Below are 12,723 nucleotides of genomic sequence, written 5' to 3'. Positions count from 1 at the left end.
CTTGAACAACTTGTACAAATGGCGCCAGAGGGTGAGGGTCGGTTTAACACCGATAATATCGCATATTACCTGGACCGCCAATATGCCGCCCCAAGAGTTTGGAGACAGCTGACCCATGCACAAGTTATAAGCCTTTTATATGTCCTTCTCAAACTGGGTCAGCGGAAACCTCAAGCCCATCTCCATGGCTTTGTAGTAGAAGGCAGTGCACCCAGGGGGTGGGCTCAGAATGGTGTGGCTGGCATCGGGTCGGACCAGCAAATATGGGTCCTTTATTTGGAATTTTGCCGCTTGGCCTCGGGCATCCTCCAAAAGGGCCTTTATTAGAGAAGGAAGAGGAAATTTTGCTCCCGGACCGCCTTTGGGGTCGATCTCAGGGTACGCAAGCCGCCCGGACGTGGAAGCTTCGCCTTCTTCTCCCGGCATAGTTATCCTAACTACACCATCAGACAAATATATGTCTAAGTAACTCCTCAAAGAGGGATAGGCCAGGGACACCTCCCAGGGTAGGGGGATGGTACCCTCGGCCTCCTCCTCCTCGGCTTGCGAAGGAGTACTCGGGAGGGAAAGCGCCTCAGGCACAGCCGAGGGATCCGGGCAACTTATTAAAGTTGACACCAATACCATTCCCATACCTCTCACTTCCTCGGCTAAATTATAAGGAGGTGAGGGAGGAGGTGTCACTGACTCGGACGAGCTCCCCATTATTTATCAACAGGAGGGGGTCGGCCGATTTTATTAAATGAAAGAAGAAAAACTTAGCGAAAAAACAAAGCAAAAGCGTACCTGGTCGGACGAAGAAATGGAGCCCGGACTTAGAGAGAGAAAGAGCTCTAAAAGTAGAGAGAGAAAGAGCAGAAATCTCAAATTTAGAGAGAGAGAGAATTGTAAAAGTGCCAAAATCTCTCCCCTCTCTCCCTACTTATAGGCAAAAGTCCTCGGTTTTCGTGTCCCGCGTCGCATCTTGGACCTGGACCCGCGTTTTCGCCACCTTAATGGGCCTCTCAAATGGCCCAAAATTGTTCAAAAGACACAGCTCCAAGGAATATCAATCATCACAAAGGTCATAAATGACCAGAAGTTGAATCGCCACCATGTTTTCAAGCACCCCAATAATCCACCATTGCCACGTGGCATTTCGGGTTTCAAGAAACTATTAAGTTCACTAGCTCAAGATTGCTAGTTCATCAGCTCAAGGTTTCCGGCTCGGTCACTTCAGCCAGTGGTCCAAAGCCTTAGGCACCGGCTCGGACAAGCATGGGGCTCATTGGCCCCTCATCCGAGCCGCGTCCAACCAACTCGGCCCAAGGAGGCTCTCCTCTTTGGTTGAGCAAGTCTCCTAAGTCCCAGATTGACTTAGCGAGAGCAGGCACCGGCTTGGACAAGCATGGGGCTCATTGGCCCCTCATCCGAGCCGCGTCCAACCAACTCGGCCCAAGGAGGCTCCCCTCTTTGGTTGAGCAAGTCTCCTAAGTCCCAGATTGACTTAGCGAGAGCAGGCACCGGCTCGGACAAGCATGGGGCTCATTGGCCCCTCATCCGAGCCGCGTCCAACCAACTCGGCCCAAGGAGGCTATCCTTTTTGGTTGAGCAAACCCCCTAAGTCCCAGATTGACTTAGCGAGAGCAGGCACCGGCTCGGACAAGCATGGGGCTCATTGGCCCCTCATCCGAGCCGCGTCCAACCAACTCGGCCCAAGGAGGCTATCCTCTTTGGTTGAGCAAACCCCCTAAGTCCAAGAGTGACTTAGCGAGAGCAAGGTACTGGCTCGGACAAGCATGGGGCTCATTGGCCCTTCGTCCGAGCCATGTGTAAGCAAGGCCTTTCCTTTCTTTAACGGCTCGGGTCGGCGCATGCCTCCCTTTTCCTCCCAGGGACCGGGTCGGCACATAAGCTCCCCCTCCCCTTGAAGATATCGGGTCGGCGCATGCCTTCCCCCTCCTCAAGGAGACCGGGTCGGCACATGCCACCCCCTCTCCTTGAAGAAACCGGGTCGGCACATGCCCCCTCTCTCCTCAAGGAGACCGAGTCGGCACATACCACCCTCTCTCCTTGAAGAGACCGGGTCGGCACATGCCACCCCTCTCCTCAAGAAGACCGGGTCGGCACCTGCCACCCCCTCTTCTTGAAGAGACTGGGTCGGCACTTGCCACCCCCCTCCTCAAGGAGATCGGGTCGGCACATGCCACCTCTCTCCTTGAAGAGACCGGGTCGGCACTAGCCAGCCTTCTCCTCAAGGAGACTGGGTCGGCACCTGCCTCCCTCCTCCTCCAGGAGACCAAGTCAGCCTAGGCTCAGGGCTATCTAGGTTCCGTCACGAACGGGAGACGCTTCAGCAAGGCCTCGATGTTTCCCATTCCTGGCGTGGGGCTAATTGTTTGGGCTTATTTCCTTGGTTAAGCTAGCCAGAGACAATTAAGCCCAATAAATCCTTAAACCTCCAGAGGGCCCCACCTGCGATAGTGCCTCCCAGCTGTCAGTGCCCTCCAGCTGTCCTACAGTTGGGATATCCCAAGCACTATAAATACTCAACCCCCTCGTCAATGAGAAGGTATTGAATTCTTACCTAACAAACCAGAGCATCTCTCTCTAGACTTTATCTCTCTAAGCTTGATCACTGACTTGAGCGTCGGAGAGGCGATCCCGGAACAACCCCCGGGCAGTCTAACCATTACTTTTGCAGGATCCCGGCGTACGGACTTTGGACTCAGGACATTCGAATCTGACCCGGTATTCCCTAAGCAAAGGAATCAGTATCCTTAATTTCTAGACAGAAACATGTATATTGCTGCGGTTTCTTCTCAAAACCGCAGCAATATAGGCACGGCAGGTAAATTTTTTTTTTTTTTTTTCAATTACTCAAGACGTGAATTGTTGGGAGTTATAATACACTTATAATATAAATATTTCTAAATCCAAGAAGCTATTGCAGTTCAATAACATCACAAAAGTAACTAAACCAAACTAATATATATATATATATATATATATATATATATATATATATATTATATATATATATATATATATATATATATATATATATATATATATATATACAATAAAAATAATATTTTACAAACCCTAATTACAAAATATGAAAATATATAAAAATAAATAAAAACAGACTAATACAGAAAAATTTAAAAGAAACGAAAAAGAAAAAAATAGAGATACACACAAATCTAAAATAAAATCGAATTACAGAATTAACAAAAAAAAATTTGATCTGCTTCGAACAATTTTCGACGCGACGACATTTCACCGCCGAAATCTTCTTAATTGCAACCAAGATCTATTGATCTACTTCGAACAAAAAAAAAGGAAATTAATTGCAACCAAGATCTCAAACTGCTCTACTTCATTTTATTTCGTTCACCACCGACATTTCACCGCCGAAATCTTCAAACAACTTCACCACCGACGCAACGAAACTGAGAATTATGCGAAAGGAGCGAGCGAGAGACGAAAAAGGAGGAGCAAACTGATCTACTTCGAGATCTTTGAGTAAGACATACCCAAGGCCTAATCTTTGAGTTAAACTGAAATTTGTGCGAAAATGTTTCGAGATCTTTGAGTAACACACGAAACTAAACTACTTCGAACCATTTCCGACGGCGACGAAGGAGAGAGAAGGTTGATGATGGCGACGAGGTGAAGGAGATAGATAGGATGAGAGAAGGAGAGAGATAGGATGAGAGAAGGAGAGAGAGGCGACTAAGAGATGAAAGGAGTGAGGTGTGAGATGAGAGGAGAGAGAGAGGGGATCAGAAAAGGAGAGAGAGGCGTGAGAGATGAAAGGATTGAGAGATGAAAAAAAACCCTAAGTGAAACCCTAAGTGAAATCACGTCTTTATATATATTTTTTTAATAATATTGCTGCGGTTTTTGTCAAAAAACCGCAGCAATATACTAAAATATTATTTTAATATATTGCTGCGATTTTTGACAAAAACCGCAGCAATATATTTGGTCAAATAGTCAACTATTTTCAAAAAAATTTCTGCTTACACTATATTGCTGCGGTTTTAAGCAAAAACCGCAGCAATATCTTTATTTCATATTTTACATTTTTTTTACGTGATATATTGCGGCGTATGGCTAAAACCGCAGCAATATCACCGCAGCAAATAGCATTTATTCTACTAGTGCGTGCTAGTGTGGTTGATAGTTTGAAGAGTTGGGACTTCAATCCGCAGTTGCGTGTACATGCTTCTTGTATTAGCCATCTCCCGTTCATTATGTGTTCGTACCTTGACTTTCCATTGATTTCAGCGCTTATAGAACGTTGGCAGCCCGACACGAACACGTTTCACTTGCCTATCAAGTAGATGACGATCATGTTGCATGACGTTTGGCAAATTATACGAGATCCTATTGATGGTCGCACAGTGGGTGGTGCTTTGTCATCTGATGATTTGTACGTTCGCTTTGAGGAGCTACTCCAGGTTACTCGTGATGAGTTATTTCAGTACTCAGCCAGCACCCATTTGGAAGAACGGTGGCGTTAGTGTTAGCGAGATCTTTGACAGATGCGGTCGTGGTGGTCATCCCGCTGATGTGAAGATTCGCGCTTTTCTGCTCATCATACTTGGATGTACGTTGTTCACTGATAAGAGTAGTACCCGGCTCTCGCCCTAGAACATTATTGAGTTGGATGACCTTGAGTCAGTACATAGGTATTCATGGGGATCAACGACTTTGGCTTTTCTATATCGTCAGTTAGGGGTGGCGACTAGGCAGTCGGCCAAATAGATTGCTAGGTGTCTCACACTTTTACAGGTTTAGATATATGAGTACTTCCCATGTTTTCGGCCTCAGAGAGATAGTTTAGCGGTGTCTGATCACGATCCCCGGTCTAGAAAGTGGGATAATCACATTGTCAGCAAGGATCTTATTCGACTCCAGTCGATACGCAGACGGTTGGACACCCTTGAGGCTTCAGAGGTACGCAATTTATTCTTTTATTAATGTAGTCAATATTAGTTGTAAATTAAACTAATCAAATTAATTCACGTTTTCTATTTTTCAGGTCATTTGGACGTCGTACGGGGATGATCGGCTAGGACGGTGCCGACAACGTTGTATGTCAGTTGCATACGCTACCGAGATATTGTTGAGCCGTACAACACGGATCGGGTACTACGACAGTTGGGTTATGTCCAGGTTATTCCTTCTCCGATTCCTGAACCCAACTTTGCATACAGACCGACAAATATAAAGAAGTATGAGATTGAGTTCAACATAACAGCAGCTGAGTCATCATGGCAGCGTTTCAGTCGACATTTAAACATTCTCAATGTTTCGGGTTCGAGAAGTGCTGATCCTCCTTTTTTTTTTAAATTTTTTTAAAATAAATTAAGGGAGGCGTCCATGGCAGGCGCCTCCCGGTGGTGGGGCGTCCATGGTGGACGCCTCCCTTAATTTTTTTTATAAAAAAAATTCACTGTAAATGAAAAAAAACAGAGGAGGGGGTGATGGTGGAGGTATGCGGTGGTGGTGTGACGGGGGTAGCAGTGCGGTGGTGGTGGTCCGGCGGTGGTTGTGAGGCGGCACCGGTGTCTAGTGGTGAGTGGAAGAAGATGGGAGGAAAAGTGAATGAAGAAGGGGAGAAAATTTGAAAATGAGAATATATTATAAAAGTGAGTCAAGGGGAGGAGAGAGAAAGATATACAAGTATGTAAATACGGTATAAAAATAATGTACTTAGGGTGTTACTAGGAAATTCTAGGGCGTTGTTTAGCAAAACCCTTCTTTTACTAATCAAATCACTAATTAGTACTATTAGTATACATACCCAACATAAATTATTCTAAAAACTATATTGACTACTAACACCTAACAACTCGATTTTTTTTTGCTAAACTTATTTTGACCTAACAAGATCGTAATATGTATCATGGTGAAAGTTACTCGGATAAAATTTAAAATCCAATCCGAATTAGTAATCCGAATCGGATTCGAACTGTGTTCGGATTGAATTTTTTTTGAAAAAAAAAATGGATTTTCGGATCGGATTGGATTGAGGGTAATTAGATCCAAAAATCCAATATAACCAAATAGTAATATGACTTGTATTATGTATGTGGATTGGATTTAAGTGCTTAACTAGATTCTTTTTTATAAAATAAAGCTTAGCCCACACCCCAGTAGGCGTAGCACTTCAACCCTTCCCCTACAATCCTAACACTAAATTCCTCATTTCCTAAATCTACTAGCCTGCTGTTGTGCTTAATTTATTTCATCGAAAACCTAAGTTTTAAAAAAACGAATTTTTGAATCGGATCCAATTTAGAGTATGAAAATTTGGATTGGATTGGATCGGATTCAAACTTTAATTGGTTTGGATTCGGATTGGAAAATTAACATCCAAATTTTGTTCGAATCGGACTTGATTAGTCCTTAATCCAAACCGTACACCGAACTTTCACCCCCTAGTTTGTACCCACGTCAAAGAGGAAAAATAGTCTTGTTAGAATTTGGAGGGGAGAATGAGGAAGATGGAAGTGGAAGGGTGGTAAGCTTTTTCATCTTCTAGACTTTCACCGTTCCATTCATAGGCCGTGAGAAGATTCTTCAGTAATCATAGATTCATAGTCAATATTATGAAAGGAGATTGGGAGTGATTTGGGATATATTGTACTCTCTCTGTTTTTATTTTTATCTTCCTCACTTTCTGGTGCGCGTCTCCCAATGCACATCGTTTAACTTAAATATCTTTTATTATGTATTAGTAAAAATTATAACGACGGAATATTTTTTTTTTTTTTTGAAAGAGAAATTTCATTAATTGAAGGCCAAACGGCATCTACAATAGATATTAAAGAAAAACAAGATACAATTAAACAAGGTTAAATCAAATTCGTCTTCGAAGAAACTATAATGAACCAGATCGAGCAATACAGCGCAACCCCCTTGTATTTGCTGAATCAAACAGCTATTGATGAGGAAGTCTATCATTCTGACATAGTTTGGGAAGAACATTCTTGATCAAGCCATGTTAACCGCATCCGAAATTCCAATACCTTCATGTTGAGTTTTGAACTTCAACCAATAAGAACAATTTCTCATACCTAAAAACAAAACAACCACACTCACAACTCCCATAGGGGAGAAGGAGATCTCCACAACAGAGACTAAAAACCCCATAACAAGGTTTGAAGAAATCTCATAAAGAGATACTAAGTTATTCAACAAAACAAGAATATAAACTAAAAACTGAAAATAAAAGGAAAAAGGGGGCTTACCATGGATGAAAGTATCCATGGCAGCCCCTAACTGATGAAGAAGGAGTAGGGGAGGCTAGGGTTTTAGAGAGAAAAAGATAGAGAGGGAGATTCAATTCATAACGACGGAATATTAATAAAGTAATATTTGAGATGAATCAAACAAGACCCCACACGACTATTTATTTTTCTTATAAATTTAAAAAATTCTCTTTAAATATAAATAGTGTCAAAATTTTAAGTGAGAATAATAATAATAATAATAATAATAATAATAATAAAAAAAAAAAAACCAGAGAGCACTTCTTAAATGTCATGTCATGTCATGTACGAGGACATTAATATAATTTAATAGAAAAAGAAAAAAAAGAAAAAGAATATGAAGAGCAAATCCATAAGAGTTAAGCTGACTTGCTCTTTCTTCGCCTACCTTTCCTGCCAAGGTTAGTACTTAGTACTTTGTTTCTTCGTTCAAAAGACTATTAGTTTTAGTCTCTCTTACAACTATCTTATGATCTACTTTCATTGCTCAATTTCTCTATCCTTTTGAAGCTTCGGTTTTTGATTTCGCGATTACTTTGTTGCTGGCATAATTTTAAAGGTGGAGTGGTAAATAATTGTTCGTTAATTTGGCCAATGTCGAGTGACATTTGCGCATTAGGGTTTCAAATTTTTTGTTGTGAATTTCAATTTCAGTTTTCGTAGTATCAATTTGAATGGATTCTGAATAATCGGTTAATAAATTGTTTTCAAACTTTGCTTGGAGATTGTTCAATGTGCATTCCAAATTCGTTATCTTTCTGATGATCGATCATATTTCATCTTTATTATAATGTTCTTGTTTTGCTGGTTATAATTGTTGGTTTTGGAAGATGCAAAAGCTGAGAGATTTGAGGAACTTTTCGAAACCGGGGGAACAAAGGTTTTGTGTGCTTTGTAGATTATTAGTTAAAAAAATAGAGGGAGTATATCCCTTGCTAAGAATGTATTTTCTCTGTTGATCTCTTACTCTTAGTTCATTGAAGAATTTTAGTACTATATATCATTATCGGATGACTTGTGGCACCTATTGCTGCTATCAAGATTAGTTGATCTCTCTATCAGATAGTATATAATTGTACATTGTTGTAATTATGAAAATATTGTACTTCTAGCTAAACAGGGTATTTCCTGAGGTTAGGTGCTTTTGCTTTGTAGTATCTTACTAAAATGTATTTGTAGTATCTTACTAAAATAATACATTTAGCTTTTGGGGGGGGGGGGTAAGTCTGTGTGAGACCACGATTAGCCCATATCCACGAGTGCCCCTTTGCACCATTTGGATCACTTAACAACTAATGTCTTGCAAGGTGGGTGTGAGAAGGAGTGAACTAATATGGGCCTAAGGAAAATGAGGAAGAAGTTTTACTTGGAGGACGAAAAACTTTGTTCTTGACATAGATTATAAGACTAAAAATTATATAGACCTACTTGGTGCTCCTTGCGGACCATCTTGATAGTGGGATCTGATATTAATATTTGAATTACCTTGTAGCTTTCCTTAGTGCTTTCATTAGGAAAGGAAAGAAAATGATGAAGTGCAGATTGGTGGTGAGACACTGAAGCTTGGTAGTGTTGGGATCAGGAAGCAATCCACTGCTATGCTGTTGTATGTTCCGATTTTTCTAATTGTCTAGCATCTTTCATCTTACAAAGAATTACATGCGTTTAGGTAGCATAATAGCAATGATGCAGGGAAGAAGGGTAGGGGAGGGGAGAGAGAAGTGAGTTATGTGTTTTCTCCTCAAAAGTTTCCAACTTTGGGAGGGTTTAGTTTATAAAGGAAAAGGAAATTGGTTCCCTGCATTTCCCTTCCTTTCTCTTCCACCAATTTGTTCAAATAAGGAAATCTGAATCCATCACTCATCTTACAAATCCTTTTTTCTTTCAAATACTCTTGTAAAACATTTAAACTGTTACTTACGTTATGTTGCATAGCTTTAGAGATGGTGTGGTGCGGTGGTTTTCAAATCCATACTAATTGACTTCGTTTTAACCTCCCTGCCCCACGACCATGAGATAGCGAGGGGTAAAAGCAAGGGACAGGAAATGAGAAACGTGAGTGCAAATTTACTTTTGTGATTTACTTTGCAGTACTCAGGGCTATATAGGGTTATGCAGGTCAGCAGGAGGATTATCTGATACTCTGCTGAATTTTATTTTTTCTACGGGATGTTTTGCTGATTTCCAAATATTCAGAGTATGTGTGCATTATAAACCTAAGCATGGACTGGCTTGATGTTTGAGCATCCCGTTCAGGCTTCAAATCATGCATCCGCTTCTCCCAATTTTCAAAATATTTGCATGACGTGGCTACTACTGCAATAGCAGTAACTTCTAGAGGAATTGGTTGTCTCTTTTGCAGCATGCTTTTAATAGTGAACTAATGATGGAAAGATGAGTAACAACATTCTGTGTACTGTGTTTAGCTCTTTGGCATAACATAGCTAGCTATTCATGCAGGGAACAATTTTCCCTCAACTCCATGGCGAATGCAGTGGGTTTGAGCCATATTGGGCTCCTTAATTACGGTTTAAGTCCTAATTACAAGATCTCATATGGAAGATCTGATTCTCTTGTTTCGACGTCTTCAGTTCAGTTCGGTCCTATCCGAGCTGTGCAAGATAATGTGGGACCTAGAAGATTGGTAGACATCATTCGCACTATACCAGATATATCAAACAACTATTTCAAGAAACCTTCTCGAAGGGCGCTCTTTGGGGGAATCGCCTTGTTAGGTGGATTTTATGTGGCACAAACAATTTCGTTGTCCTTTGGAGCTTTAGGTGTCAATGATGTTATTGCTGCGGTCTTGTGTGTGCTCCTTACTGAATATGCAACCAAATTTTACTATAGTCGATCTAAGGTAACATTTCCCATTGCTCTTCTCAACAACTTCAAGATGGGTTTCACATATGGTCTATTTATTGATGCTTTCAAACTTGCTAGTTGACCTTGGTGTCGATGATACTTTGTTGTACATACCTCTAGATATTAGAACCCCCCTAAATACAATGTTGTGATCCTGAAACATTCTCTTTTTGAATATATGATTTTTGTTGCTTCTTTAAAGTTGAATCCTACTTGCTTTAGCTAAACTTCAGCAATCCAGTGCTTTTGTAAGCTTCATGCCTGTAAAAGTTTGCTTTCTGGGGATGAATTTGCATCCCATCTACAGGAACGACCGTTGTAAAGCTTGTATACAGTTGTTTTGTCCATCTGTAATATGCAATTCACTTTCTCTGAAGACTATCGGCTCGTTTGTTTAGTGGTCATAAGTAGTGGTAATGGCAAGGTTTTGTAGTATAAATTTGTGAAGAAAATGAAAAACCCATGTTACCCATGGAAATGCTCTCTCATCCACCGAATTCCTTTTTCTTCCTAAAGTTTCATTACCATCATCCATCACCACTTGGAAATTGGGTGGTAATGAAAATTTATAAAGGAAAACTCATGTTTTATGATTGAAATTTCATTACCATGGGTATAGATATTAGAATTTGTTTATAAATTTGCACTAAATTACATTGCCATAACCACCATTTATGACCACTAACCAAATGGGCGATAATGCTAAATTTCGTAAATGGTCTAAGCAAAGTTAAAGATTGATCAGATGTGCTGAATTTGGTATTCTGTGGCTCAACACATCTATTTTTGGTTTAACTAACAGTTATATCGTCTTATAGAAAACTTTATACTGCTCCATTGACATCTCAAGGTCTATCACCCTGTTCTGTTCAAAGATCTTGCATTGCAATTTAGGCAAGGTAGTGTAAGATGAGAAACGAACACAAATGCTTGAGGGTGAAGCATCCATGTTGGTGTTGAAAGGCAATATTGTGATTATTCTAGTTTGATGATTGAAACAATAAGGTAATGCTTGACTGCTTGTCTTTCAAGAAACTCAAAAGAATAATGATTCAGAGAATGTAATACAACGTAAGAGTATATTTCTTTCCAATAGTTAGAATTACAAAGAATGCATGAGGTACTTTTTCAACCCATACTAAATGCACGATCTAAGGTAACATTTCCCATTGCCCTTCTGAACAATTTCAAGATGGGTTTCACATATGGTCGACTTATTGATGCTTACAAACTCGCTAGTTGTACATACTTCCATATATTAGTTTCCCCCTATATACAATATTGTGATCCTGTAACCTTCTCTTTCTGAAAATGTGATTTTTGTTGCTTCTTTGAAGTTCAGCAATCTACTGCTTTTATAAGCTGCATGCCTGTAAAAGATAGCTTTGTGGGGATGAATCTCGATTTACATCAGGATGAATAACTGTTACAAATTTTAGGTGAGTTGGTGAAGACTGGAAGAACAGCAAATTCAGATTTTACTAAACATCGATGATGGATTAAATGGAGAAACTTTCACTTTGTTGTTTTGGAAGAGAGGTAAATCTTTCCTACTGCGTAACACGTTTAGTTTTTGACAAAATCAATGAAAAGAGACTAAGAGAGGAGGAGGTTCGGGGGTGGGGGTTAATCTATCAGCCGCAGTGTTCAAATACAATGTCTGAGATGTGTCGAATATAGGGCCAGTCCGGGGGCGAGGGTGTTTCTTTTTGGCATCTTCTCTTCAGCTGTTCAGAACACTGGAAAACACCAAGTTTCTCGGATGATGTTAGTTTGGGCATCCATTTCGGCATTGATTCCAGTGCTGTACAATCTTGAATTTGAAGGATTTGGAGAGCGGTCAAGAACTGCATCCAGTTGGGTAGCTTCACCAGTTGTGGAAGAGAACTCAATTTCAAGGGATGGAGGGAGTGATGAAGGGACGGGCATGACATGAGGCCAATGCCAATATCAGCTTCTCTGTCTTGTTCTTCGTCTGATAGCATCAGATTATCACAACTATGTAAAATCAACTCCTCCCAAGGCAAATAGATGCTTCTTCTCTGACATGCTCAATAGCCCAACTTCTCTCAAGCTCTCCACCTTGTTGTTGTAGCGTATCTCCAGGATTTGAAGACACTCGAAAGCCTCTATGGGCTGCAAATTTAACCATTCCATGTTGTCTATTGTCACCCTTAAATTGGGAATGGAATTACTACTACTGCTGGTCGAATTTCCAGGAAAAGAAGACCAAGACATAGAAGGATTGCTAATGTAATTACAGGATGCAGATGAGGGAGCAACATCTCGTACTTTCTCATCCCTTTCTGTAGTTTCTATTATTTGCAGTCTTTTATTAAACTTTTTCAAGTCTACTTCTTCCACTTTCGGACTGCGGAATACATGTCAGCTCCGGGCAATCCCATTAGATCGTGCACATGTCCGTATGGTGAGTAAGGTGCATACATGTACATGGCTAACTAGTCAAACGTACATGAATAACAGTCAAATGAACACATGTACATAGTTAACAAGCTAAGTGTACATGAATATTAACGGTGCGTTCTATTCAACTTATTGGACCTGAACTTATTGGAACTTATCTGAA

At 40.7% G+C, this 12,723-nt stretch overlaps 1 protein-coding gene across 3 annotated transcripts; it reads left to right on the top strand.

Moving 5' to 3' along the window:
• Positions 1 to 7,580: 7,580 nt before the first annotated feature.
• LOC104906462 (hypothetical protein) lies at positions 7,581 to 10,337 on the top strand. Of its 3 annotated transcripts, none has more exons than XM_048640184.2 (2): positions 7,581 to 7,669; positions 9,729 to 10,337. In XM_048640184.2, the coding sequence occupies exon 2, from the start codon at positions 9,751 to 9,753 to the stop codon at positions 10,216 to 10,218; it is 468 nt and encodes a 155-aa protein (XP_048496141.2). In that variant the 5' UTR covers positions 7,581 to 7,669; positions 9,729 to 9,750; the 3' UTR covers positions 10,219 to 10,337. The 3 variants fall into 3 exon arrangements, with proteins under 3 accessions (XP_048496141.2, XP_048496140.2, XP_057249546.1); XM_048640183.2 differs by lacking the exon at positions 7,581 to 7,669 and adding an exon at positions 7,676 to 7,827; XM_057393563.1 differs by lacking the exon at positions 7,581 to 7,669 and adding an exon at positions 7,834 to 9,323.
• The last annotated feature ends 2,386 nt before the right edge of the window (positions 10,338 to 12,723 follow it).

The sequence above is a fragment of the Beta vulgaris genome, chromosome 3, assembly GCF_026745355.1.
Source record: "Beta vulgaris subsp. vulgaris cultivar EL10 chromosome 3, EL10.2, whole genome shotgun sequence".
Classification (NCBI taxonomy): domain Eukaryota; kingdom Viridiplantae; phylum Streptophyta; class Magnoliopsida; order Caryophyllales; family Amaranthaceae; genus Beta; species Beta vulgaris.
This window is presented reverse-complemented; position numbering and strand designations above follow the sequence as displayed.